This window comes from Zalophus californianus, chromosome 1, assembly GCF_009762305.2.
Source record: "Zalophus californianus isolate mZalCal1 chromosome 1, mZalCal1.pri.v2, whole genome shotgun sequence".
Lineage (NCBI taxonomy): Eukaryota > Metazoa > Chordata > Mammalia > Carnivora > Otariidae > Zalophus > Zalophus californianus.
The window spans coordinates 66,917,522-66,945,009 of NC_045595.1; the positions used below are offsets into that span (position 1 = coordinate 66,917,522).

The 27,488-nt window shown below is 47.4% G+C and overlaps 1 protein-coding gene and 1 pseudogene across 6 annotated transcripts; one reads left to right on the top strand and one right to left on the bottom strand.

Moving 5' to 3' along the window:
• Nucleotides 1-27,451, top strand: SLC22A14 (solute carrier family 22 member 14). 6 transcript variants are annotated; one of them, XM_027585771.2, is made up of 12 exons: nucleotides 1-133; nucleotides 254-341; nucleotides 13,916-14,434; nucleotides 15,158-15,261; nucleotides 15,465-15,619; nucleotides 16,666-16,834; nucleotides 22,037-22,157; nucleotides 22,425-22,522; nucleotides 22,781-22,995; nucleotides 24,591-24,699; nucleotides 25,312-25,515; nucleotides 27,087-27,451. In XM_027585771.2, the coding sequence occupies exons 2-12, from the start codon at nucleotides 288-290 to the stop codon at nucleotides 27,277-27,279; spliced, it is 1,941 nt and encodes a 646-aa protein (XP_027441572.2). In that variant the 5' UTR covers nucleotides 1-133; nucleotides 254-287; the 3' UTR covers nucleotides 27,280-27,451. The 6 variants fall into 6 exon arrangements, with proteins under 6 accessions (XP_027441572.2, XP_027441573.2, XP_027441571.2 ...); XM_027585772.2 differs by having other exon boundaries at nucleotides 254-329; XM_027585770.2 differs by lacking the exon at nucleotides 1-133 and having other exon boundaries at nucleotides 193-341.
• On the bottom strand, nucleotides 2,906-4,646 carry LOC113917522 (annotated as a pseudogene).
• Nucleotides 27,452-27,488: the final 37 nt, after the last annotated feature.

Here is a 27,488-nt window from a genome sequence, read left to right on the forward strand (position 1 = left end):
GTAGAATGCTGCTCCTCACCATCCCTCCCCACCCCGAGGACCTCCCTGCCCCATTGTGACATTATTCCCCGGCCACTGATGGAACCCAAGAGTTCTGCTTCCAAGGGTCTGGCTGGGCCTGGATTGTGGTCAGGTGGGCCCTGGCTTTGGCGTGCGGTCCATCTCCAGGGAGGAGGGACTGGGGGGGGGGGGTGTGTGGAAGGTGGCAATTATGATGACACCTGGCAATTGTGGGCCTGTGTTCTCAGCACAGATGTGGACAGGAGCCTGCTGGGGCCTGTTCAGCTATGCGAAGGCTGTGGAAGGAGCAGGCTGCCCTCACAGGAAATGTGAGTTCTCAGGTATGGTATTTGGCCATTTCCTGCCCTCAGATAAAGTGCTGCTCCCAGCTTTACCTCCCTTTCCTGGGCCTCTTTTGTACACAGAACCAACTGCCTGGGGCCTGCCCACCTGGCAGGGGACCGTTGGGGTCAGCAGAGGAAACAAATTCTCCAGAGCCTTGCAGACGGGCAGGGCCCCATGAGGGGCACACTGAAGGGGACCCGGCAGGAGAAGGCTAGTTCAGCTGGCTCCAGGCCTGAAAGCCAACTCTGCGAGGAGAGTGAAGTTCCCTATCTGGGAGGTCTCTATCTACCGCCACCCCCTCCAGCCTTCCACGCATACACACTGTATTGGTTCCTGATTGCTGCTACAGCAAGTTACTACAAACACAGTCACTTCCCACAAATCTGTTACCTTCTAGTTCTGGAGGTCAGAAGTCCAAAATGGGTCTTACTAGGCTAAAATCAAACTGTCAGTAGGGCTGCATTCCCTTCTGGAGGCTCTAGAGGAGAATTCATTTTCTTACCTTTTCCAGCTTCTACGGGCTGCCCACTTTGCTTGGCTGCTGATCCCCTCCATCCTTAAAGCCGGCGATGGGCAAGTCCTAATGGATGTAGCTAAAGTGTATTTATTTTCATTGTTGTATTGTATTCCATTATTTAAATATACTACACTTTATCCATTGTTCTGTTAATGGGCATTTGTGCTTTTTTTTCATATTTGATGTGTGTTATCATGAACATTTTGCTGTCCATTTCTGGATCGTATGTAAAAATGTTTCCCCAAGGTATATACCTAGAAGTAGAATTGCTGAGTCATAAGGTATGCAAATATTCAACTGTATAAGGCAATGCCAGATTGGTTTTCCAAGTGGAACTAGGAATAATCCTGCCAGAAACGATGACTTGGTATTGTCAGACTTCCTAATCTCGTCAGGCAAATGAGTGTAAATATCTCATTATGGTCCTGATTTGCATTTCCCTCATTATTAAAGAAGCCGAACATTTGTTCATATGTTTGTGTGTCACGGGAATTTTCTGTTCTTGAAATGCCCATTCATATCTCTCACCCAGTTTTCTATTGTCTTTTTATTATTGATTTGTAAAGTTCTTTATTCTTGATTCTCATTTTTTCCCCCAGTAATATGTGTTTGCAAACTTATTCTCCCAGTTGTGGCTTTTTTTTTTTTTTAATTTAAAAATTTTCATCTGCAAGTAGTCAATTTATCATTTAACAACTCTATGGTTAACATAAAATAGCATAGCTTTTGTGTCTTGATTAAGAAATCCTCACCCAAGGGACACCTAGGTGGCTCAGTCGGTTAAGGGTCTGCCTTCAACTCAGGCCATGATTCCAGGGTCCCGGGATCGAGTCCCGCATTGGGCTCTTTGTTCAGTAGGGAGCCTGCTTCTCCCTCTGCCCCTCCCCCCTGCTTGGGCTCTCTCTCTCTCTCTCTCTCTGACAAATAAATAAAATCTTTAAAAAATTCAGTAAAACATATATTCCTTATATTATCTACTAAATAGAAATATATTTCTATTAAAGTAAAACATATATTCCTTATACTTTCTACTAAAAGTTTTGTTCTTCTTGAAATTTAAGTCCTTAAGAGGGCTAGAATTTTTGTTTATGATGTGAGGCATTTTTCTTCCATTTCTGATCAGTCATGCTGTTCTCTTTTTCCTTCCAAACTTTTGTTTGCATAGATCTATTTCTGGGCTTTCTATTTAGCTATTCATGAACTGTTACCACTGTGTCTTTAATGAATGTAACTTTATAATAAATTTTGATATCTGGCAGGACAAATCATTCCTCTCTATGATTCTTCAGAATTGTGTTAGGTATTCATGCCCTTTATTTTTCCATATTTTGCATTCATCTTGAGAAATTTCACAAAAAGTACCTTTTGGATTTTGACTGGAATTCTACTGAACCTAGAGATCAATATGGGAAAGAGTGGACGATTTTTATTCATGGCCATTAGATATCTCTCCACGTATTTTGCTTTCTCAACATATTTCTGTAAGTTTTTTTTTTTTTAAGGGGGGCAGGAAGGGGCAGAGGGAGAGTGAGAGAGAGAATCTTAAGCAGGCTCCATGCCCAGTGTGGAGCTCAATGCAGGGCTGGATCTCACAACCCTGAGGTCATGACCTGAGCTGAAATCAAGGGTGGGACGCTTAACTGACTGAGTCACCCAGGCACCCCCATGTGTTCAGGCTTCTTAAGCCATTTTTTAAATTTGTGTAACAAATGAGTAGGAGATGAAATTTATTTATTTTTATTGTTATTTTTTTTAGAGTAAGCTCTATGGGCAATGTGGGGTTTGAGCTCACGACCCAAGATCAAGAGTTGCATGCTGTATCAACTGAGCCAGCCAAGCACCACTGACATGCAATTTTAAAAATTAAAATGAAACACACACACACACACACACACACACAGACACAAATTAGGGAAAGGTCACAAATAAATGATTCTATGGAGACAGAGTTTTTTAAAAATGCTATTCATGATTTAGTAGAATTAAGAGTTTGCTACCATGTTGTTTAACAACAATTACTTATATTGGTCATTTTCTGAGATTTCATTCCAACGAGAGCCACATATTGTTAGCTTGGTTTAATGGCTGCTGATAGCCAGACTTCCTGGAAATGGAATACATTTCCAGTTGCTATCGTGAATGAATTTTGCTTATCGTGTCATAAAATTTGGGCTCTAATGAAGTTTCTGTTATAGATGGCACACTGGATACCCTCATAATTTTCTTTTTATTCCTTTTGGTGCACATGAAGAGCCCAAAGTGACAAGGATCCCGACACAGTAAAAGTTGGTGGCTTCATTCTAGGCCTTTTTAAGGCTGTAATCGATAGAGCCATTGGCACCCATCACCCCCTAACCTCCAGGCAGGGGAGTTGCTCACTGGGAGGCAGCAAGCGACTGGGTTGCTCCTGGCTCCTTCCCCGGAGTCACGGCTGGTCCCCCACTGCATTCAGTTCTCTTCCTAGTCTCCTCCAACCTGGAAAAAATCAGCTTCATCTTTCATGCTTTGACACTTTTGGAAAGTACTAGCTAGTTATTTTGTAAAATGTTCCTAAATTTGTTTGGTGTTTTCTCATGATTGTATCAACATTATGCATTTTTGGCAAGAAGTGATGATATACCCTTCTTTTTTTTTTAAACTCAAAATTTGACTTTTTTTTTGAAGATTTTATTTATTTATTTGACAGAGAAAGAGCACAAGTAGGCAGAGCAGGGGGCCTAATGTGGGACTTGATCCCAGGACCCTGGTGTCATGACCTGAGCCAAAGGCAGACGCTTAACTGACTGAGCCACCCAGGTGTCCTGATATACCCTTCTTAGTGCATGGTATCAAGGGGTACCCGATGTCAACATGTCCCATTACTGGTGATTTTAACTTTGATCACTTGTTTAAGTGGTGTCTGCCAAGTTTCTTCATTATAAAGTTATTGTTTTCCCCTTTGTAATTGGTAAGTATCATATGGGGAGATACTTTGAGACTCTGCAAATACCTGTTTCTCATATGTTCATTGTCTAGTTTTATATATCCATCAATGAGTCTTTTTTTTTTTTAATTTGAGAGAGAGAGAGTGAGAGAGCACGAGAGTGGGGAGGGTCAGAGGGAGAAGCAGACTCCCTGACGAGCAGGGAGCCCAATGCGGGACTCGATCCTCGGACTCCAGGATCATGACCTGAGCCCAAGGCAGTCGCTTAACCAACTGAGCCACCATCAATGATTCTTGCCTGCAATGATTACAACTCTGGTGCTTGCCAAATGGTGATTTTCTATTTCCATCATTCCTTCTATATTATTAGTGTAGAATTCTACAGTAAGGAAGAGCCGTCCCTTTTCTCCTGTTAACTACTGTATCAGCATGGACTCAAGTATATTTAGTTTATGGGTTATAATCTATTACTATCATTATTTATTTTGTTGCTAAAATTGCCCCAGGTTTGGTTTTGGGGGACTTCTTCTGGTTAGCTTCTATGTCCTTCTGACATGCCCCTGTCATTTTTGGGGCCACTTCCTTACTTTATGGCAGCACAAAACATCTCTCCCCCTCCCCCGAATCTTGCACTTTCCCTGCTCCAGTCCTGGGATCAACCACTTCTCCAAAGAACCCTCATTCTTTTACTTAGAAACCAAGATCTGAGTACTAGGTGTGATCATTGCTATGAGGTTCACTGCTTGTGGGCCATCTCAGTGTGCAGGACTAGAAAATACATATCCAGCCTCTCTCTATCTCCCCATATGTGTCTGAAGTCATGAGTTCATACTGGTACCTTTGATTCCAATCCAACGCCATGGTCTTCATCCTAGTCTTCCCCTGTGCTTGGTTGTAACTCTTCTCTCTAACAGAAAGCTAGCTCTTATTACCTACAATATAGTTATTTGCTTAACTCCAGCATGTACATAAAGTTTCAGAATTGCAAGTTCATTATCCCCATGACAAACAAATGCACTAACTAGAATACATTTTTGTACAATTCTTATCTTCAGCTTTATATCATCAACATATTATTTTCCAAAGTTACTTAGGCTAGTTCTTTTCTTCTCTGTCCCCTTTAAGGTGGTTATGACGTTTATTTATAATACACAGGTTTGCCATTTGGATTTTTGCCTTGTCCTGATTAATTTCAATTATTTATTGGAGGAGGGGGCGTATGTGAAACATGCTATGGTTCTAAGGGTCAGAATACAAAAAGCTATACTTAGAGAAGCTCTACTTCCATCCCTCCCCCTCATTCCTTTACCCCCATCACCTGTTTGCACCCGCTCCCTCTCATAGATAACCAATCTCATTAGCCTATGACTTACCTGTCCTGTATTTTTTTCCCCACAAATGAGCATATACCTTATAGCTCCCTTTATTATATGAAAGGTAGCATACTATATATATTCTTGAACATATTGCTTTTCTCACTCACCAATGTGGCCTGGAAGTCATTCCATATCAGTTCATAGAAATTTTCCTCTTCCTTTTTTTTTTTTTTTTTTTTTACAGCTGCATGATATTCCATTGGGCAGATGCACCATCTTTTTTATTCAACCACTCTCCTATGTATGGACATTTAGATTGTTCCTAATATTTTGCAATACCATCAATGCTGCAGTGAATAATCTTGTGCCTTTGTATTTTCTTATTGATGAAAGTGTATCTTCAGGGTAAATTCCTAGAAGTGGGATTGCTGAGCCAAAAAGTTAGTGCATATGTAATTCTGTCAAGTGTGTCAGTGGTCTCAAAGACCACCCCCAGTTCTGGGATTCACTAAATGCACTCACAGGCCTCAGAAATTGTTATACTCACCACTAAAATTTATTACAGCGGAAGGATACAAAGCAAGGTCAATAAAGGAGAAAGATGCTTTGGGGTGGAGTCTAGGGGAACCAGGCACCAGCTTCCAATAGTACTCTTCCAGCAGAATTACACAGCACACCCTTACTCTCCCAGCGATGAACAGTAGCAACATTAAGTCAAGTTTTTTTCTGCCAGGGAAACTTCCCTGAGCCTGAGTTGAGGGTTTTTAATGCCCCCGGGGGCGGGGGACAGGGGTTGGTTACATAGGCACAAAGTACCTTCCTGATTAACTGCAGTTACTGTAACTTCATGGCTCAATTTCAGACCTCAGGAAAGAAGGAGATGTTCCCCATCAGGCACAAACCACATGGATAGGCCAGTACAACGTGGTTCAAAGTTCCAAGCATGCAAAATACTCTTACCGGTTTGTAGCACAGGGCTCCATTCCCAGAAACCAGCTGAAGACCTATGAGAATGTGCAAGGATTAAGCAATTCAGGGCAGCTGGATTAACTCTCCTGCATATTAGGTATTGCTAAATTGTACAGAAGGTTTGTACCAATTTGCATTCCCATCAACAATGGGAATTTGTTTCTTCACGGTCTCACTAACAAATTGTGTTGTCATAGTTTTTAATTTTTGCCAATCTGATAGGTAAAAAATGTTCTTAGTATTGTTGTAATTTGCATTTCTCTAATTTCAAGTAAACTTGAACATTTTCCCATTAAAATGGTTTATTTTTATAAATTGAATGGCTTTAGGTTTTCAGGCATGTAATTGACTTTCATATATTCACATTATACTCAGCTAGTTTGCTAATTTCTCCTTTTGTGTCTAATTATTTGTAGATTCTTTGGGGTTTTATTTTCTTCTTTCCAATCTTTATGCTTTTAATTTCCCTTTATCTCATGGCACTGCCTAGGGCTGCTAGTACAATGTTGAGTAGGTGATTGTGGACACTTTTGTCTTCTCATTTTCAAAGGGAATAATTCTAATTTTCCCCCATTTTAGGATCTTTGGGGGGGTAGATTCCCTTTGTTGGATCAAAGAAATTGTAATTTTTTTCGAGGATTTACAAAAAACCATGAATCAGTGTTGAATTTATCAAATGCATTTTCTGCATCTCTAAACATGGTCATATGGCTTTTCTCTACTTATATAAGGATTTATGTATTTTCTGTTTTTCTTTAAGATTTTATTTATTTATTTGACAGAGAGAGGGAACACAAGCAGGGGGAGTGGGAGAAGGAGAAGCAGGCTTCCCACGGAGCAGGGAGCCCGATGCAGGGCTTGATCCCAGGACCCCGGGATCATGACCTGAGCCGAAGGCAGACGCTTAACGACTGAGCCACGCAGGCGCCCCTGTATTTTCTAATAGTAAAATCATCTTTGCATTCCTAGTTTAAAACTGACTTGACTGTGGTATATTTTTCCTCTTCATACAGTATCAAATTTGATTTACTAACACTGTATTTAGAGCATTTACATCTATTTTTATGAATTAAATGGATCTATAATTTCCATTGTTGTACTATAGTTCTCTAGTTTTGTTATTGAAGTTAGAATGATTAGGAAGTTTCTCTCCCTTCTTATTCCCTGAAAAACAATTGTATACACTGGGATCATCTGTTACATAAAAGTTTGGTAGACATCCTATAGAATATTTTGGGTCTGGTGTTTTCTTTGTGAAAAGGTTCTTAATTTCTGCTTTCATTTCCTACTTCTTTTAAATTTATTTTTATTTTATTTTATGTTATTATTATTTAGAAAGAGAGAGATGAGGGCGCTGTGCAGAGGGGGAGGGAGAGAGAGAATCTCAAGCAGACTCTTCATTGAGCACAGAGCCTGATGTGGGGCTCCATCCCAAGACTCTGAGATCATGCCCTGAACTGAAATCAGGAGTCAGACACCTAACTGACTGAGCTACCCAGGCGCCCCTGCTTTCATTTCTTTCATCACTGTGGAACTTGTAAGGCTTTCTATTTATTCTTGAGTTCATTGGATTAATTTTGTTTTAGGAATTTAATTCATCTAAGTTTCAAATTCATTGACATAAAGTTGATGTTAGCATTTAGTTAATATTTTTAATCTTCTTGTGTCTTTATATTCCTTTTTGCATATATAAAAGACTTCATTGTACTTTGTTTTTAAATGTTTTATTTAATTTCACCAGGGGTGTGTCTAACTTACTCATCTGCTTAAAGAACCAATTTTGGACTTTGTTGATTCTCTTATTATATTTTTGATTTCTATTTATTTCTGTCTTAACTTTATTATCTCCTTCCTTTACTTATTTGGGTTTATTCTACTATTTTTCCCACTTTTTGTCATGGGCATCTTATTTATTTTCACTCTGTCTGATTTTCTATTATAAAGTAGTTAAAGCTATAAGTTTCCCACAGAGCACCACCTTTTATATCACCCACAAGTTTTAATATGTTATCACTCATTATGACTCATTTATAAATATATTAAAATTTCCATTATTATCTCTTTTTCGACTTCTGGGCTATTCACAAATTTTTTAAATCTTATGTGTACATATTTATAAGACTTAAAAATATAAATATATATATATATTCCATCTTCATGGATCAGAAGACCCAGTATTATTATTAAGATGTCAGTTCTTCTCAACCTGACCTATAGGTCCAATACAAATCTCATAAAAAATAAAGCAAGTTAGAAGGGTACCTCGGTGGCTCAGTCAGTTGAGTGTCCATCTCTTGATTTCGGCTCAGGTCATGATCTCGGGGTCATGAGATTGAGCTCCGTGTCTGGCTCTGTGCTCAGCAGAGAATCTGCTTGAGATTTTCTTCCTCTCTCTTTCCCTCTGCCCCTCCCCTTGCTTGCACTCCCCCCGTAAAATAAATAAATAAATCTTAAAAAAAAAAAAAAACCAGCAAGCTAGGGGCACCTGGTTGGCTCTGTCAGTGGAGCATGTGACTCTTGATCTTGGGGTTGTATGTTCAAGCCCCATGTTGGGTGTAGAGATTACTAAAAATAAAATCTTAAAAAAATATATAAACTCCTATTTTGTAGATATCAACAAGCTGATTCTAAAGTTCATATGGAAAAACAAAAGACCTAGGAGAATCAGCACAATAGTGAAGAAAAACAAAGTTGGAGGACTCACACTACCTGATTTAGAGACTTACTATATAAAGTTACCATAATCAAAATGGCATGGTATTGGCAATAGAATAGCACATAAAGCCATGGAACAGATAGAGCCCAGAAGTAGACCCACATACAGTCAACTGATCAAATATGCAAAGGCAATTCAATGGAGAAAGGACAGTCTTTTCTGTAATGATTGAATGTACTGTAATCGTTGAATGTCCATAGGCAAAAAAAGTTAATCTAAACATAGATTTTACACCCTTTACAAAAATGAATTCAAAGTGGATCATAGGCCTAAATGTAAAACACAAAACTATACATCTTTGAGAAGAAAACATAGGAGAAAATCTATGTGACCTTGGGTTTGTCAATGAATTTTTAGATACAACACTGAAAACAGAATCTATGAAATAAAAGAAAAAACTGTTAAGTTAGACTTTATTAACATCAAAAACTTCCTCTCTGCAAAAGGTGCTGTTAAGAGACTAAAAAGGCAAGCCACAGGCTGAAGAAAATATTTGCAAAACATGTATCTAATAAAAAGACTTGTATCCAAAATATACAAAGAACTCAAACCTCAACAATAAGAAAACAAACATCCCAAATTAAAAATGGGCAAAAGATCCAAAGAGATAATGCACCAGAGACAAATAAACATATGAAAAGATGCTCAACATTATTTGTCGTTAGGGAATCACAGTTTAAAAGAATGAAAAAATGAGCTAACACCACATATCTATTAAAAGGACTAAAATCCGGGACGCCTGGGTGGCTCAGTGGGTTAAGTGTCTGCCTTTGGCTCAGGTCATGATCCCATGGTCCTGGGATCATCGAGCTCTCTGCTCAGCAGGGAGCCTGCTTCTCCCTCCCATTCTGCCTACTTCTGCTCTCTCTCTCTCTCTCTGTCAAATAAATAAATTTTCAAAAATAAATAAAATAAAATAAAATAACTAAAACCCAATAAACTGACAACAGCATTTCTTGATAAGGATGCAGACAAACATTTTCACTCATTGCTGGTGGGAGTGGAAAATGGTAGAGCCACTTTGGAAGAAAGTTTGGCAGTTTCTTACAAAGTTAAACATAGTTTTACCATATGATCCAGCACCCATGTTCCTAGGTATTTACCCAACTGATTTGAAAACTATGTTCACACAAAAACCTGCATGCAAATGTTCAGCAGCTTTAATCACAATTGCCAAACACTAGAAACAACCAAAATGTTCTTCAATAGGTGAATGAATAAACTGTGGTAAGTGAATACAGTAGAATATTATTCGGAGATTAAAAAAAGAGCTATCAAGCCATCAAAAATTATGGAAGACCCCTAAAGTGCATATTGCTATGTGAAAGGAGCCAATCTGAAAAGCTATATACTGTATGATTCCAGCTATATAACATTCTGGAAAGGGCAAGCTATACAGTAAAAAGGCCAGTGGTTGCCAGGGGTGCGAGAGGAGGGAGAAGGGTTTAATAGGTGGAACACAGAAAATTTTTTTAGGGCAGTGAAATTCCTGTATGGTACTCTGTGATGTCCTAGTGGATACATGACCCTATGCATTTGTCAAAACCCATAGGATCTTAGAGAGCAAAGAGTGAACCTTAACATATACAAATTTTTAAAAAAACATTTAGGAGACCAAGGGATCCCGGGATGGAAGGCAGACTGACAAATAACTACAACTGTACCACAAATGTATGAGACATACACAATTAAATCTAAATTAAGCTATTAAGCTGTTTGTTAGAGACTTCTAATTTAGTTGCGTGGTAGTCAAAAGACAATTTCTGACTCTTCTTTGAAATTTGCTGAGTCTTGGTGTCTTGCCTGGTACATAATAAAGTTTTATAAATGCTCTAAGTGGCATGAGAAAAATGTGTATTCTCTAGTGGTTAGATGCCGAATTTTACAAATGGCCATTAGAAAAAGCTCATTAATTGTGTTATTCAAATAATCTTGATCTTTGCTAAGTTTTTGTATTTTTGACTCCTTGGAAGAGATGCACTGAAATTTCTCATTATAATATCAGAGGTGTATACCCATTATTATTTTATATATTTGAAGACATTTGTCAGGTTCATATATATTTAAAATTAACATTTGTGATGTACTGAACTTTTATCTCTAGATAATGAATTTCTCTATTCCAAATGATACTTTATCTTTTTGTCTGGTAGTAATATGGCTAAATCAGCTTTCTTTTGATGACTGTTTTCCTAACAGAACTTTTTTTAAAAACGATTTTACTTATTTAATTGAGAGAGACAGAGAGAGCACAAGCAGGGAGAGGGGCAGAGGGAGAAGCCCAGACTCCCTGCTGAGCAGGGAGCCTGATGCGGGACTCAACCCCAGGACCCTGAGATCATGACCTGAGCCGAAGGCAGACGCTTAACCCACTGAGCCACCCAGGCACCTTGCCTAATAGAACTTTTTCCATCCTACCATCAGCCTTTCTCGCTTCTGCTTTAAATGTGCCTTCTTACAGGGTGACCAAATTGTCATGCAAATCAAAACTCTTATGAGAGGGTAAGGGGACACCATGGTTCATTACACCAGCACAAGGGACGTGAACTGGGTGTGTTGGGAGAACTGGAAATTACTGGCTATCCTCTGTAAAAACAGCATAAGAATTTAACTTTTAAAAGGCTTAATCCATGGGGCACCTGGGTGGCTCAGTCGGTTAGATGTCCAACTCGTGATTTCAGCTCAGGTCATGATCTCAGGTTCGTGAGATGGAGCCCCACGTCCGGCTCCACACTCAGCAGGGAATCTGCTTGAGATTCTCCCTCTCCCTCTGCCCCTCCCCCTGCTCTATAAATCAATCAATCAATCATTAAAAGGCTCAATCCAACCATCTCTTTTAACTAATGATAATCAGTGTACCGTGTCTCATTTCTCTAATCTCAATTATTGTCATCCGCCTTTTGTTTTTTTTCCTTCCTTGACTTCTTTTGGATTGAGGGTTTCTATTTGTTTTTCCCTTCAATGTACCTTTTCCCACTACTGTTCTCTAGGTATATCACTGGAATGGTTGTCCTTGAAATTTTATCATGCAAATGTACCTTTGAACTCTTGGTTTTTCTGTCCTACACCTTAAACAATAGAAAGGTTGTAGGATACTTTGGCTCAGATTGTCCCCCTCCTGACACACATTATTGTTGCCCATCATTAATCTTTTCTCCCCCCCACAAATGGACAGGATTTTTATTATTTAATACAATCAATGGTTGGATTTGCTTACATGTTTACCATGTTTGATTGCTCATTGTTGGCCTCTGAGGCTGTCCTCCTGAGATAATTTTCCTCCTTCTTTTTTTTTAAGATTTTATTTATTTATTTGACCAAGAGAGAGATAGCGAGAGCAGGAACACGAGCAGGCAGGGTGGGAGAGGGAGCCACAGAGCAGGGAGCCCGATGCGGGGCTCGATCCCACGACCCTGGGATCATGACCTGAGCCGAAGGCAGACACTTAATGACTGAGCCACCTACGCGCCCCCCTCCTCCTTATTTTTTAGAAACTCCATTAAATCAGGTCTCTTACAAGAATGCTCCCTCAACTTCTGACTAGCTATAACTGTCTGTATTTTACCCTAGTTCTTGACAGATAATTCTGCTGAGTCAACAATTCTAGATCAGCTCTCATTTTCTTTTTTTCCTTTTTTCCTCAATTTTATTTATTTATTTATTTATTTATTTATTTATTTATTTATTTATTTATTAAGATTTTATTTATTTGCAAGAGAGAGAATGAGAGACAGAGAGCATGAGAGGGAGGAGGGTCAGAGGGAGAAGCAGACTCCCTGCTGAGCAGGGAGCCCGATGTGGGACTTGATCCCGGGACTCCAGGATCATGACCTGAGCCGAAGGCAGTTGCTTAACCAACTGAGCCACCCAGGCACCCTCATTTTCTTTTTTTCTGAAGATTTTCACTCTCTTCTGGTTTCCTTGTTGCTTATCAACTCTTGTTTCTTAACAGAAGACTGTGAACACCTCTCATTTGTCAGTGATCTGTCTTCTCTCTAGATGTTTTTGAAGACCTTTGTCACGGATGATCTGCAGCTTTATTACAATGTGTATAGTCGTGGGTTTCTTTTTTATGGATCTTGCTTAGGATATGCTGCTTCCTGAGTCTACGGATTCATGTTTTCCAAGTTTTTAGAAAATGCATTGCTTTTATCTCTTTAAATCTCGCTTCTCCACTTCTCCCCCTGGGTCTCCAACTGGATGCATGGTAAACCTTTTATCTTCTGAGTCTCTTTGCCTTTCTCTCACATTTCGGCTGTGTGTTCCAGTGTGCTAATTCTCTGTATCAAATCTGACTCAGCTTTTTTTCCTATTAGTGTTTCCATTTCTTCTAGAAGTTCAGTATCTTCCCTCCAAAAATGTCTTTTTGCCCCTTCTTGTCATTAGTTCATCATGTAATTACGACTTTCGGGTCTTTGAAAAGTTTGTATGATAGTGGTTCTAGAAACTCTGCATCGGACAGTTCCAACACCTGCAGTCAGGAGCTGTTGGTTCTTGTTTCTGTTGACTCAGAATGGATTGCCTTCTCACAACTTTCAGAACCTTTCATTTTGAACTCTTTGCTTGATCTGCTTAATATCCTTCTAGTCAGTATTGCTATGTCCTTCCCCACCTCCCCTTTACCGGCCTTTCCAGTTAAGCTCTATGATGCTCTATGCCACTCTACCATTTTGGTGCCCCAGGCCTGGCTCCCGACTTCTGTGGTCACCTGGCTACTCCTGATCCAGATATTCGGGGGGGGGGGGGGCGCATTGTTTGTTTTTTTGAAGAATTTCCCCTGGAGATCTCTCCAACCTTTTGCAAGACTAGCAGCGCCTGCCTGTCTGTATAACCAAAGTTTCAGTTGTGGGGAAGCTGTGGGAGAGAAAGCTCCTTGGAACTTATTCATGACACCGGAAGCATAGCATTTTCTAAAACATTTACAAAATCCTAAATGCCCTGAAAATCAGGGGTGGGTGGGGCCCATGGGGAATAAATTATGTTAAGTAAGAAACTTCAGAAGCAAAGGAGGGAACTACAGAGAACATCAAGGCTGGAATCCAAACCTCTGGTTAGTGGCTCCCAGGCCAGTCTCTGATGTCTGAGAAGTGGTGTCAGCAGAGACTGAGCTGCATCCTTTCTTTGAACAGGTGGCAACAGAAAGCAACGGGGGCAAAGTAAAGCGCAGATCCCACTATCCATCCACAAAGTTGAACCAGCTTGAGGCACCAGAACACACCCAGTCCCCGTCTCTGGAGATGCTGTTACGCAGGTTGAGGGCCACGGAAGCCCAGCAGGATGACAAGTTTGCCAACATCCTGGATGTGGTGGGGGAGTTTGGCACATTCCAGAAGAGGCTGGTGGCCCTCACCTTCATCCCCAACATCCTGTTGGCCTTCTTCATGTTTGCTGACATCTTCGTGTTCACAGCCCAGAAGCCTTACTGCAATACCAGCTGGATACTGGCAGTGGACCCCAACCTGTCAGAGGCTCAGCAGTTGAATCTGACCCTGCCCCGAGAACCCAATGGCAGTTTCCAGACATGCCTCATGTACTTGCCTGTGGCCTGGGATCTGGAATCTATTATCCAGTTTGGCCTCAACTACACAGAGTCATGCCAAGATGGGTGGATCTATCCTGAGACGAAGAAGCGATCGCTGGTCAATGAGGTGTGCCTTCCCCTGAGTTGTCTATAGCTACCCCACAGCCCCAGAGACGTGCCCTCACCCTCACTGAACAGGTGGGGAAACTGAGGCTCAGGGAGGTGAAGCAACTGGTCCAAGGTGACCTTGCAGAGGCAGAGCCATGGCAGAAATGTAGGATCCCAGTTGTCTAGGCCTGGCCTCACCTGTCTTAGCCAGGAAGCTAGAGTTGACTTGAGTGTTGAGGCAAATGTCAGCAGGCAGGCTTTGCCATCTGTCTAGGGAATTGCTCCGTAGCTGTCGCTCTGCTCTCTGAACTCACACAGGATAGAGAACTGGGGAAAGAAGCAGCTTTGATCAGGTACCTCTTACAGGGTTTCTCAGCCAGGGCTGTAACCTGGGCCCTTCACCACACAGACCTGCCCAATTTGAATCTCTAGGCTGGGGCCCGATATCTGTATTTGGGAAAGGGTCTTCAGTGATTCCAGACTTTGCTCAGTTACATTTTCACCTATTCCCCATTTTGGCCTGGGCCTCTGGTCCCCTCTCTCCAGACCTCACTCCCAGGGTCTGCCAGACGCAGGATGGGCACACGCACAGCTGCCTGTCCCTGTCCCAGGCCCCTTCTGCCTAAAGGTCCACCCTGGGTAGGGGGTGGTGGTAGTGGTGGAGGGGTGTAGGCTCAGTCCCTGGACCCAGAAGGCTGACCCTGGGTAGAGGCGTGTAGCCAATCCTGCGTAAAACCCCCAGTTTGACTTGGTGTGTGGCAAGGACCGGGACACGGAAGGCGTGCAGACCATGCTCACGGCTGGCCTCCTAATAGCGTCCCTCATCTTTGGGTTCGTAAGTGACAAGTGAGTGTCCCGGAGATCCCTCTGGTCCCTGGAAGCCCCTGACTCCTCCTCGTGGGCATTCAGAACTAGAGTCTCAAGCTGGGGGAGGCGAGGGTAGGGGCACTCTGGAGGCCTACGCACGGCTCAGGACCGGCCCCGAGTGTCGGGCCGGGCCAGCCACTGAGGTCCGCGGGCTTGGCGCAGCCTGCCTTGGACGCCCGCAGGCTGGGCCGCTACCCCACCATCCTGATGTCGCTGCTGGGGCTGGCCATCTTCGGCTTCGGGGCAGCCTTCGTCAACAGCTTTCACCAGTACCTGTTCTTCCGCTTCGGCGTGTCCCAGGCCTTGGTGGGCTACGCCATCAGCAGCCTGTGTTTAGGTGAAGCCCAGTCCCCGGGAGCGGGGTGGGGGAGGCGGGAGGCGTGGCGCGGGCGGGGCCGGAGGCGCTCGGGGGGCGGGGCCTCGGGGTGCACCGCGGGGGCGGGGCGAGCGTGGGGGCGGGGCTGGCGCGTACCTACGGGGAGCCAGCAGGACTCATAAGGTTGCGGCCCAATCGAGGCTGGAATTGGAGGGAGCTTCCCCTCGGATTGTCCTGGAGATGCCGGAGAGTCTGTGCTCAGACCCCTTCCACCCTCATCCTCCATCCTAGCCCCCTCGTACCCCGCAGATATCCCCGTCATACCTCTGGCTTCCCCCGCACATGGCTTATATTTACTGAGACCTTCAGAAGGCCCGGGCCAGCTGCTAAACCCTTTACATGTACTATGTCATTTCATCGTGACGTACTCTTCTATTATCCCTTTAGCAGAGAAGGATACTTGAGCCTCAGGAGGTTAACCAATTTGCTCAGGGCCACACAACAGTTACATGGAGGAGTTGGGATTTCATCCCAGGCCTGTGGGACACGAAAGCCCCAAGTGCCCATACACTCATTCAGCTTACAGCTGCCATGGCCTGGTGAGCTCAGGGTTCCCTGGCAAGAGACCTCTTCTCCTTGGAGCTTGTCCGAGGGACTGGCTTCTTCACACAGCCCTAGGCCTAGGTGGCCAAAGCCCTGAGGCACTAAGAACAGAGATAAGGACACAGACTCCTTGCCTCACCACCTGTCAGGCCACCTGTGAGGAGTTGTGCGCAGAAATGGGCCATCTCTTCGAGAGAGACGCGTGGTCAGGCAGGAGGTGTTGAGAGGGAGCAGTTAGGCCGAGAAGGGACTGGAGGCTCTATGTGCGATTGGAAGTTCAGGCAAGGGACCTAGGGTGTGTCCTGGGGACACAGAGGCACCCTGCTTGGCTTTGAAGTACTGTTGAAACTTCACCCAGGTTGAACTGTCCCAAGCAGGGCTGGAGCATCTCAGAAGGTTGGGTGCCGGGATAGCCCCAGGGATCCTGAGCTGACCATGATTTTGTCCTCTTGGCCTCTGCACAGCCACTGAGTGGCTAATGGGCCAGCACCGGGCCCACGCCATCATCCTGGAACACTGCTTTTTCTCTGTGGGAATCCTGTTTCTGACCGGGCTTGCCTACAGCCTTCCCCACTGGCGGTTGCTGTTTCTGGTGGGTGGGGCACCTGTGTTCCTCCTCATCTCCTACATCTGGTGAGCAAACAGGACGTGCGCAGTGACAGCTCTGATGGGCTGGAAGTTGAGGGTTGGAGGGTCCTTGAAGGGGTGGAGTGGGTGGAATTTTGTCTTGGAGAAAATGCATGTGGATGAAATGAGAAAGAGCCTAGGGCAGAGCCTCTGGAACCCTAACATTAATCCCCATCAGAGGAGACGCTCAAAGAGATGTCAGAGAAGTAGTCAGAAAAATCAGAAGGCAAAGTGTTGAAAGGCAGGGTTGAAGGCAAGAAAGGTGATGCTGGGGAAGAGTCCCCTGGCCTTGGGGACCTTGGAGGTGGCTTCAGTGGAGTGGCAGGGGTTTGAAGAAGGAGAAGGGGCTGAAAAATGGAGCCTTCCAGGAGACGACTCTTGCCACAGTGCTGGGCTGAGGGGGAAAGTGATGAAGTGGTTGGGCAGCCAAGACAGCCAGGGAAGGGTATGTGGTGTTCTGAACGGTGGGGAGTCAAAGACAGGAACCCGAGACCCCCAAGCTAGGAAGAGACACGTGTGATGAGAGAGGGAGGGAAGAGAAGGCAGATAGAGAGAGGAAGAGACAGAAATCACCTGGTTACGGTGTGGAGAAAGGATCAGGTTTCACCTTGACATCATCATGTTTAATCTTTTCAACTCTGAAGGAAGGATGTGAGTCTCATGTCCTGGGGGCTGAAGGGGTCGGGGTGAGAGGAGAACTGAAGCTTCAGAGGATCAAAAGAACTTGCCCAAGGCCACACAGCTACAAAGTGGCAGACCTGGGATTTGACTCAGCCTCTGTGGCTCTGAATTTTACCCACTGCACCATACACAATACGGATTTAAGAGGTGGAGTTACCAGTTAAGAGGGAGGGCATGTAGGTGGCTTGGAGACCTTCTAAATTCCAAAGTTGGCGACCATCTTTGGCAGTCATTGACATTCCCAAGTGTGTACTGGGGCCAGCTGATGCCAGGTGGCATGACTCTCTCCTGGGAGCTAGGAAATAGTGTTTCATGACTTGATATTAAAACATTTTTGAAAAGCAATAGATGCATGTGGTTAAAGACTAAGTAATACCAAAAGGTTTGTGGTGAAAAATAAGTCAAAAATTTCAGCTCCCCTCAGCTCCCCCAGTTCCTTCCCCAGAAGCTGTCACCCTGTGGCCTCTTAGCTCTTTCTTCTGGTAGATGCCTGCATAGTTCTATGTTCTGTGAGTAGACGGCTCCTTGAATGGGGCACATTTTTCTTCAGACATGTCCTGTCAGCTGTTTCTTCCCTGACACTTGACAATAGCTTGGGCAGGTTCCATCTCTTCACAGTCAATTCGTTTTTCTTTTTTTTTCAAAAATTTTATTTATTGGGGCGCCTGGGTGGCTCAGGTTGGTTAAGCGTCTGCCTTCTGCTCAGGTCATGATCTCAGGGTCCTGGGATCAAGTCCCTCGTCGGGCTCCTAGCTCGGCAGGGAACCTGTTTCTCCCTCTCCCTACCCATCCCCCTGCTTATGCTCGCTCTCTCACTCTGACAAATAATAAAATCTTTAAAAAAAAATAAAGTTTAAAAAAAGATTTTACTTACTTTAGAAAGAGAGAGCAAGCGAGTGGGGGGGAGGGGCAGAGGGGAGAGAGAATCTCAAGCGAGTCTGTGCTGAGCCCAACGCAGGGTTTGTTTTTTTTTTGTTTTTTTTTTAAATATTTTATTTATTTATTTGACAGAGAGAGAGAAAGAGACAGCGAGAGAGGGAACACAAGCAGGGGGAGAGGCAGAGGGAGAAGCAGGCTTCCTGCTGAGCAGGGAGCCCGATACGGGGCTCGATCCCAGGACCCTGGGATCATGACCTGAGCCGAAGGCAGACGCTTAACGACTGAGCCACCCAGGCACCCCCAACGCAGGGTTTGATCCCAGGACCCCAAGATCATGACCTGAACTGAAATCAAGAGTTGGATGCTTAACTGACTGAGCCAGTCAGGCGCCCCCTCTTTTTTTTTTAATTCTTTATTGTTATGTTAATCTCCATACATTACATCATTAGTTTTGATGTAGTGTTCCATGATTCATTGTTTGTGTATAACATCCAGTGCTCCATGCAGAGGCGCCCCCTCTTTACAGTCATTCTTAATTGTAAGAAAAAAATCTCATTTTAGTCACTCAGACTCACTTTGAGGCATTAAAAAATCCAGTCTAGTTCAATTTAAAACTTGATCTTACATCTAGTTCACAGGTTCTCCCTGGTGGCTAACCTGCTCAGGCTAGTGTTCTGACCTTTGCCCTTCCTCCTTTGTCTACCTGCTCTGATCTTCCAGGTCCTAGGCAGGGGATAGAGCACCAGAGAAAAGAGACAAGTGTGCAACAGGGGCTGTTATCGGTGGTCAGTGTCCTCTGTAGGGCAGATGTTCGGAGGCAGGTGCCTTCGGGGCCCATGTGTGGGTCTTCAGGGGTCCACTGGTGTTTCCTAATGCTCCAGGCACTGTCTTTATGAGTTCGATTAACATTCTGTCTCTGGCAATTCACCCATAGCCTCTTTCTGCAGAGGTCTCCTTGCCCTAGCACATGGGGTGACTTCAAGATAGCAAGGTCCACTTGGCCAAAAAGACTCTCACCATCCCCATTCCCCAGCCTGCCATTGTGCCTTTCTCCCACCAACTTCCTGTCTGATCATATCCAGGTGAAGGGGGGTCCCCCATCTCTGGGTTTGCATAGGCCCTCCAACTTGAGGGCATGTGAATGAACTCTCCTTGTAAATGACTGCCTGCAGTACAAGGTAGCCCCCTCATTTCTGAATCAGTAAGCTCCAGGCAAAGAGTGAGAGGGCAGACTCCCTTACTCAAAGGTGGTCCCCTTCACCAGGCTTGAATAGATGAAAGCAACCTGGGGAAGGGAAGAGAGTCTCACTGCCACGAACTGGAAATTTCCAGCCTCTCTCGGTGGCTGGGGGAGGTGGCTGCTGGGCTGTTTTGTATTTTTATTATTATTATTTTAAAGATTTTATTTATTTATTTATTTATTTATTTATTTATTTATTTATTTATTTGAGAGAGAGCACAAGCAGAGGAGCAGCAGAGGGAGAGGGAGAAGCAGGCTCCCTGCTGAGCAGGGAGCCCGACGTGGAGGCTCGATCCCAGGACCCTGGGATCATGACCTGAGCCGAAGGCAGACGTTTAACCGACTGAGCCACCCAGGCGCCCCTTATTATTATTTTTAGTGAATCCTGTCCTGAATGTGGTAACACCTCTCTTTACAATGTGAGGTTATCAGTCATTGTTTAATGGCCTTGGGACATCAGCTGAAATTCTAAGACAAAAGTTTCCATGTCATGTTCAGTTACACTGCTCTTCCTCATTCTCTGATTTTATTATTTTCTCAATAGCATTTGAAACTTGTATTATGGAAATAGAATTGCAAAACATTCTCAAATCTTTTTGGGATACAAGTTAGAATTTTCTTTTTTTCCCTCCTGCTTCCTACATTACCTTTGTCCTCTGGGGTAATTTTTTTTTTTTCCTGCTTGGTTGTTTTGGCCCCTTTTTTATTGAGAGGTTGTTTTTTTTTTTTTTTTCAACATTTGGTGATTTTTGGTCATCCCTTCATCATTAAGAGTAAGTTACTTAGATGTTAATGGGAAACGGCGAACAGAAGCTTATTGCCTGGCAATCTTGTAGGGCAATGCCTCTCAAATTTCTACGAACAGCAGAGTCAATCACATGGGGGCTCGTTAAAACATCAGTGACCGGGCCCTGCCCCCAGAGCGTCTCAATCAGCAGGACTGGGGTGGGGCCCAAGAATCTGCATTTCTAACAAGCTCCCAGGAGATGCTGATGCTGCTGGTCTGCTGACCACACTTCGAGAACCACTACCACTGGGTGACCAAATGGCAGGTGCCTTTTTTTTGAGGGATCCCAAAGTCAGGGCGTTGCCTGGCTCAGTTGCCTTGTTCCCCAGTGGGCTGGGAGCGGGAACTCTTGTCACCATCACGGGGACTTCCACTCCGTTCGCCTGTGTTTGTCCTCAGCCTGCTCTAGGCTCTGGGTGCAAACCTCAGAGGAAACTGGAGTCCCGTATCTGAGGACTAGGGTGTTCAGGGTCCCCTTGCTACATGTCGGGCCTTGCCGCGTGGCCACCGGCCTGGCTCCATCCACTTCCGGGCTATGTGTATGTTTGTTAAATCTTTCTTCCACCCGTCCTCTCTCCCACTCTCTTTGTTGAGATCCTTTTTCTTTCCTCTAGTTTAGAGTGGGCACGTGCTCAATCTCCCATCTTTTTGAAGAAGTCCCAGTTGGGTGACTTTCTTTAGGAGAGTTCCCCAGCCTTGCTGTGGAGAAGGATGGCAGGGGGACTGTCTGATGGCCACTAGTGGAGGGCAGGAGCTGGGGCAGGCAGAGAGAATGAAGTGGCCCCTAATGTCAAGGGCATGTGTTTACACGGCTGGCCATGGAGTTCGGGCCGGGGCCAGGATCGGGGTGGAGGGGGGCAAGAAGTCAGCAGGGCTGATGGCATAGTTTGTAAAGAGTGCCTAATCAGGGCCCTGAGGTCCATACCAGCTCTGCCTCTGTGACCTTGGGCAAGCCCTTACCCCCTGAGGCTGGGAATAAAATGGGGATAATCATACTAGGTCCAGGGTTGGGCAGGGATTAAACTGGTTGATTTATGTGTAAGAGCACCAAGCACATTCCCAGGCACCTCATAAGGGCTTCAAATATTCACCTGTGTGGATTCTGGCAGCCTGGGAAGATCAGGAAGAACAGAGGGACCAGAGTTATTCCAAGGTCAAAGGCAGTGGGCAATGTGGCAGGGGAGAAGGTGGGACAGAGGGGACGTCTATTCACCCAGGCAGGGGCCAGGCCCTGGGGGCCCCCATATCCTCCAGGCTCTTAGGAGACAGAGAGGGACCAGGAGAAATGCCAACCATGAGAATGGGGCCCTAACAGAGGGTGTGGGCATTGGTGCCCTCAGCGTGGCTGGGCAGGTGGGGCCGAGCCCTGAGACAGAAAGGTAGAGAGTGTGTGGAGGTAGTGGAGGGGGAGAAGCTGTAGGGCAGAGGCAGCTAGGGCCTGGGGTGACCCTGAGCAGCAGTGGGAGCTGTGTGTGGCCTGGGGAAGGGCTGACCACCAGCAAGGGGCAGAGGCACCTTGAGGTGGAGGGTCACATTCAAGGCCTCCAACATCCACATCCCCTCACGTTGGCGGTCTCTGGGGCATCTTAGAAGGATGGCTAAGAGCGGGTGGGCCATGCAGGATCGTGCCGGAGTCCCCGCGGTGGCTGCTGATGAAAGGGAAGCTAGAGGACGCCAAGCAGGTGCTGTGCTATGCGGCCAGTGTGAACAAGAAGGTCATTCCCTTAAGTCTGCTGGACAAGGTAAGAGGCCTCGGCCTGGAGCGGGGCCCGGGCAGGGGCTGTGGAGGAGTCTCTTCCTTCCTCGGGGGACCTCTGCCCAGAGGCTGTCCCCAGTCCACCGCTCGAAGAGAATGGTGACAGCAAAATCGAACCCTGCCAGCAGAAGGCCAGAGAACAAGCTGGCCCTGGGAGGGGCGGGGCGGGGGGGGGGCGGTTTGAGGTCCTGTTGGGGTGGGGAGCAAGTTGGGGTCTCAGTCTGGCCTCTGGCTGGTCCTGCTTGTCCTGCAGCTGCAGCTGCCTGGAAAGAAGGTGACTAAGGCCTCTGTCCTGGACTACTATAACAATAAGCACTTCCTCAAGGTGACCTTGGTGATGGGTTGTGTGTGGTGAGTACCGGGGACTGGCCGGCAGGGACTGCAAGCGGAACCTGCCAGAAGCTCTGGTGAGAGAATGGGCAGGCTGCAGGGGGGCAAGGCCTAAGGACGCTGGCTTGGCTACAGGTCCAGAGCTCTGTGCTTATTTCTGTCTCCCATCGCCACCCTGCTCTGCTTGTCTCTGCCTCTGCCTTTATTCCTGCCCTGTATGCTGTATCTCTGCCCCCCTGCCCTCTCTCTCTGAGTGTCTCTCTCCTGGCTTCATTTCAGCTTTACTGTGGGTTACAGCTATTTCACGCTGAGCCTCAAGTTGAAGAATTTGGGTGTGGACCTCCACTTCACACAAGTGATTCCTGGCATCATGGAGGTGCCCGCCTGCCTCTGCTGCATCTTTTTCCTTGAGCAGATGGGGAGGAAGTGGAGCCTGATTGCGACTCTCTTCCAAGGCTCCCTTATGTGCTTGCTCGTTCTTATCCTCCCCTCAGGTACGCCTCACCCTCCCCTCGGCGCCACTACCCCCGCCCCCGGCCTTCCTGCTTCCTCAGACCCCTTCCTCCTGCCCTGTTTGGCCAGTAAGACACCCTGGGAGTCAGCCGGGGCACCCATGGCCCTCCTGCCCTCCTGAGCTGGTGCCAGTCACTGGAACACTGCCCTCCTCAAGGGAGAGTCCCAAGACCGGGTGCTGGAAGCTCTCAGAAACCCGGTAGAGGAGGGGGTGCTGTCCCGAGGAATCCTCCTTGTGTGGCGGGGGGAGTGGGTGGCCTTCTTCCAGCCCATGTCAGATCTGATGGTTGAATGTGAACAGATGCCCACAGATAGTCCTTCAACTGGTACCCCAGGCCCTGCCTCTCATTGATAGCCTCTGACTGGGAAATGCCTGTTATCTGGACCTTCAGCAGGAAAAAATAACCTGAGTGTAACAGGGGGCTAAGCTCTCAGGAACATTCTTACAGGGAGGCCTCCCTTCGCAGGAGGGCGCAGTACCCGTCAGCTCAGAACTAGACAAGCCAACTGGGGGTGGGGGTGTGAAGGCGCAGCAATATTTTCAAAATTGCAAAGATCCCTGGGATGATGAGTATGCCCCAGGTCACAGGGCTAGAGAGTGGCCGGCTGAGGATGTGGACATCAAGATGTCAGTGCTCTCCCCGTCAGAACTGCTAACCACGAGAGCCCCCTCAGCTGCTGGGGCCAGGGCAGGGAAGCCATGTCCGGGGTCTGCCTCCAGGGGAGCCCTCCTGTTCTCTGGGGGCTAGAATTATGTGTGTCTTGCCTGGGACCCTTCCTCTCCCAGATGCTGGCCGTGTGGACCGGCTAAAACAAAATGGGGCAACAAACGCATTCTTAAATTGCTGTTGCTTGGTAGCTTTTGTAAAAAGTGGGCCTATACAGAGTCAAACAGAAATGTTTAAAACTCTCAAATGTGTGAGAGAAACTAGTAGAATCCCCAACAGATAAAGCTAGATCTCCAGTTTCATCCCAGAGCCAAGAGAAGCTGGGGTCAGAGTGGGGAGTGGGGCAGCGGCGGGCCCGGCAGAGGCTCATGGAGGAAGAGCTGCAAGAGGCCAGCTCCCGGGCAGTGAGCACCAAGCCGGAGGAATGGGCTTTCCTGGATCTTTTCTTCCTCCTCTTCCTCCCTCAATGCGCACGTCTGGCTGCCCAGCGTTGGGGATCCTGGCTCTAGGGACCGAACACTCCCGAGCCCCCGTGCGCAGTTCCCTGATTCCTCCACCTTGCGGGGGCGGGGTGGGGGGGATGGGAGGGAAGGTGGGAGGGCCCTGAGCAAGCCGCGGGGTAGGGGAAGCCGCCTCAGGTGAGGATGTGGAAGACAAGAATGAGCCTGGAGGCAGAGGTGTGGGGGCTGAGAGGCCATGGGGTGAGCAACTCTCCCACTGCAGTTATATTAACTTCTGGCCTGGCTGGGCCTGAGTCTGCTGACCAGCTGACCAGGTCCGAGGACGAGAGTGGGGGTGGGGTGGGGGGGGAACTGCTCAGATGCCTTCCAGGAGGGATGGAAGGAGAGCAGATGGGTGGCCCCCCATCCCCCACCCCAGACTCAGGGGGCCACGTTGTCTGGCCACAGAGTTGAAATCCATGATAATCTTGATGGTCGTGCTTGGAGAGTTCAGCCTGGCGGCCTCGGTCTCCGTGTTCTTCATCTACACCGCGGAGCTCCTGCCCACTGTCCTCAGGTAGGCAGGCTGGCAGGCCAGGCCGTGGGGGCTTGGCAAGGGCGCAGGACCCAGACGCTCCCGGCAGTGAGAGTGGCCAAGCACCTGGTGACAGGCACGCGCTGAGTGGTTTCCCTGGATCACCCCATTCCCCCCCCCAAACTTCGTGGTTAGCCCTATCTCAGACAACAGAGTCAGGTGGAGGCCCGACCGCAGTTGGCAGAACCGGGCAGTCTGAGCATGGTCTCGGCCTTGCACTGCGCGGGCCTGAATGTGTCTGGGCTGCTCTGAGGCTCGGCTGTAGCTTCGTTGGGGCAGGGGGAAGGCGGGGAAGCCCGTGGTCAGGGTGGCGGCTCCCCCTCCCCGCCCAGCTCCACTGCCCTGTCTTCTCCCATGCACCCACCCGCGCCCTGGCTTTCACTTCTCCTGCTCCTGATCCATGGAGCAGGCCCCCAAGAAATAACCGCCCGCCCTGGATCAGGGGGGAGCCAAATGCTCCGTGGGCGCTTGGTGAGTTGGGACAGGCTGGAGACTGGAGCATGTGAGGTTTGGGGAGCTGCTGCTTCTACCCCACCTCTGCCCAGCCTCTGGGCCCAGGAGGCCTCCTAGATGAGCTCTCACCTCCCCTTCCAGGGCGACAGGTCTGGGCCTGGTGTCTCTGGCCTGGGCAGGTGGAGCCATCTCATCCCTGGCGGTCAGCCACCAGAAACTCACCCTCCTACCCATATTTCTCTGCTGCATCTCGGCCACCCTGGCCTTGTTCCTCTGCTCCCTGCTACCGGAAACACAAGATCAGGCTCTCCCTGATAACCCGGAGCACTGCTTCCTGCAGACAAGGTAGGTGGGCGAGGCCCCTGGCCCTGGCCCCTGAGAGTCTGTCGGGCACCGTCCACCTCTGCCTGTTGGCCAGAGGGGCCTGTGACACCAGGGCCACTCTGTGTCTACAGCAGTCTCCCCAGCTCTCCTGGATGTCACCACCTACCCCCGCCCTGCTGCCCGGCCTCCGCCAGCTTCAGTCCTTTCGGCTCTCCTGACCAGCCTGGGCCAGGCGTTCTCCTTTCCTCCCCCTCTGGCTGCTTGTCTGGCCTGGGTGCTGCCCCTGGAGATGGCCTGGGCTCTCTCCCTCCCAGGGCACAGGGTCTGGCTGGGGACCAGCTCTCCGAGTACCACTCCTTTCCTAGCCGAACTCTTAGCTTCTCAAAGAGGACCCAGTCTTGATTCAAGGCTCTGACCTCAAGGCTCCAGCAGCCCAGTGCCCCGTTTGGGAACTGGGCTCCGCCCCGTATAGGCACTTCTGGCCTCATGATTGGCAGAACCGTGCCTTCTGGGGTTTGGTCCAACATGGCCCCTCGCTCTCTCCCTAGACCCGAGGGGACCCGAGCACCAGTGAGAGGCAGAGGCTACCTGGCACTGGATGTCCTCCAGTGCCCTGTGCTCATAGCACAGGGTGGCTGCCTCCGGCCATCCCCTGCCCTCCTCCCCACCACCCTTCTCCTCTTTCCCTCCCTCCTCAAACTCTGACACCATCTGTGCTAGGCATTGTACCAGGGCTGGACTGGCAGGTCTCCAGTCTTCAGTGATAGTTTATGGGGAGAAAGACATGCCGACAGTTTTCCCTTAATGGGCTCTGAGGGAGGGATGCACGGGACCTACAGAAGGCCCTGGAGGGAGGAACTTTAGTTTGGGGAGTTGGGGCAGGCTTCATAGAGGAAGTGACATTGGGGGAGGGCTTTGAAGGATGAAGAAGCATTTGCCCCATCGTAGGGAGGGGGAATGCAATGCAGCAGAATCGCTAAGAACACGGACTCTGGAGCCAGAGGGCCTGCACTTCTGTCTCTGCTACCACTTCCTACCATGTGCCCAGGGGAGTTACCTAATGCCTCAGAGACTCAGTTGCTTCATTTGCAAAATGGAATGATAACAGAGTTATAAAAATAGCTAACATTTACTGAACCTTTACCGTGTGTCAAGTCCTGCTCCATACGTGCCTTTTCATACGTTGTCCTAACAACAGCCACGTACAAGATAGGTCCTGTCACTACCCCCATTTTACAGTTGAAGAAACTGAGGCGTAGAGAAGCAGAGACATGTAGCCTAGCCTTTCTCTGTCATGGGGCTTTGGGCAGGATTAAGCCCACATAACGCACATGGCGCAGAGTCTGGCATGCGGCAAGTGCTCAGTAAATGCTAGAAACGGACCCCCAAAGATGCAGGAGCGTGAAGGGTCTGGGTACAGTTGGGAGATGGCACACATCCGGTCCTGGAGGTGAGGGTCCCTTATGGGTGCGTGACAAAGCCCCATCTCTCAGGACTGCAGAGCCAGGCTTGGCTAAAGCTGCCTCAGAGGTACTGCTTTTCTTAGCTCCTCAAGATGCAGCTCATGACTTGTTCTCCAATGGCTTCTTCAGGAACATGGCTGAGGACCCGTTCACTGAGGAGGTAGTATCTGGTGATGGGACTGCGGAAGTGATGAAGAACACCATTCTCAATTCCACGATGCTGAAATCGGACTTGGACATTCGTCTTGGCAGAACGCATCTTTGCATGGCAAGGGAAAGGAAAGAGACCCACGGAATGACTGAGCCCCAGGCCCCCAGATGATCTCGGTGGGAGCTGAGTGGCTGGGTGTGGGGCTGTGCACTCCAGGCCACGAATTCCAGGCCCAATCCAGCTTGGGGGTAGGTCAGTCCTGCTCCAAGGCCAGCCCTCGAGATCCAAAAATGGCCCCTCCTGGGCGAGCTAGGGTGTGATTCATTCTAATAAAGGCACCATGTTGGACTTGAGATGGTCAAAATTGGCTGTGTGTGGAG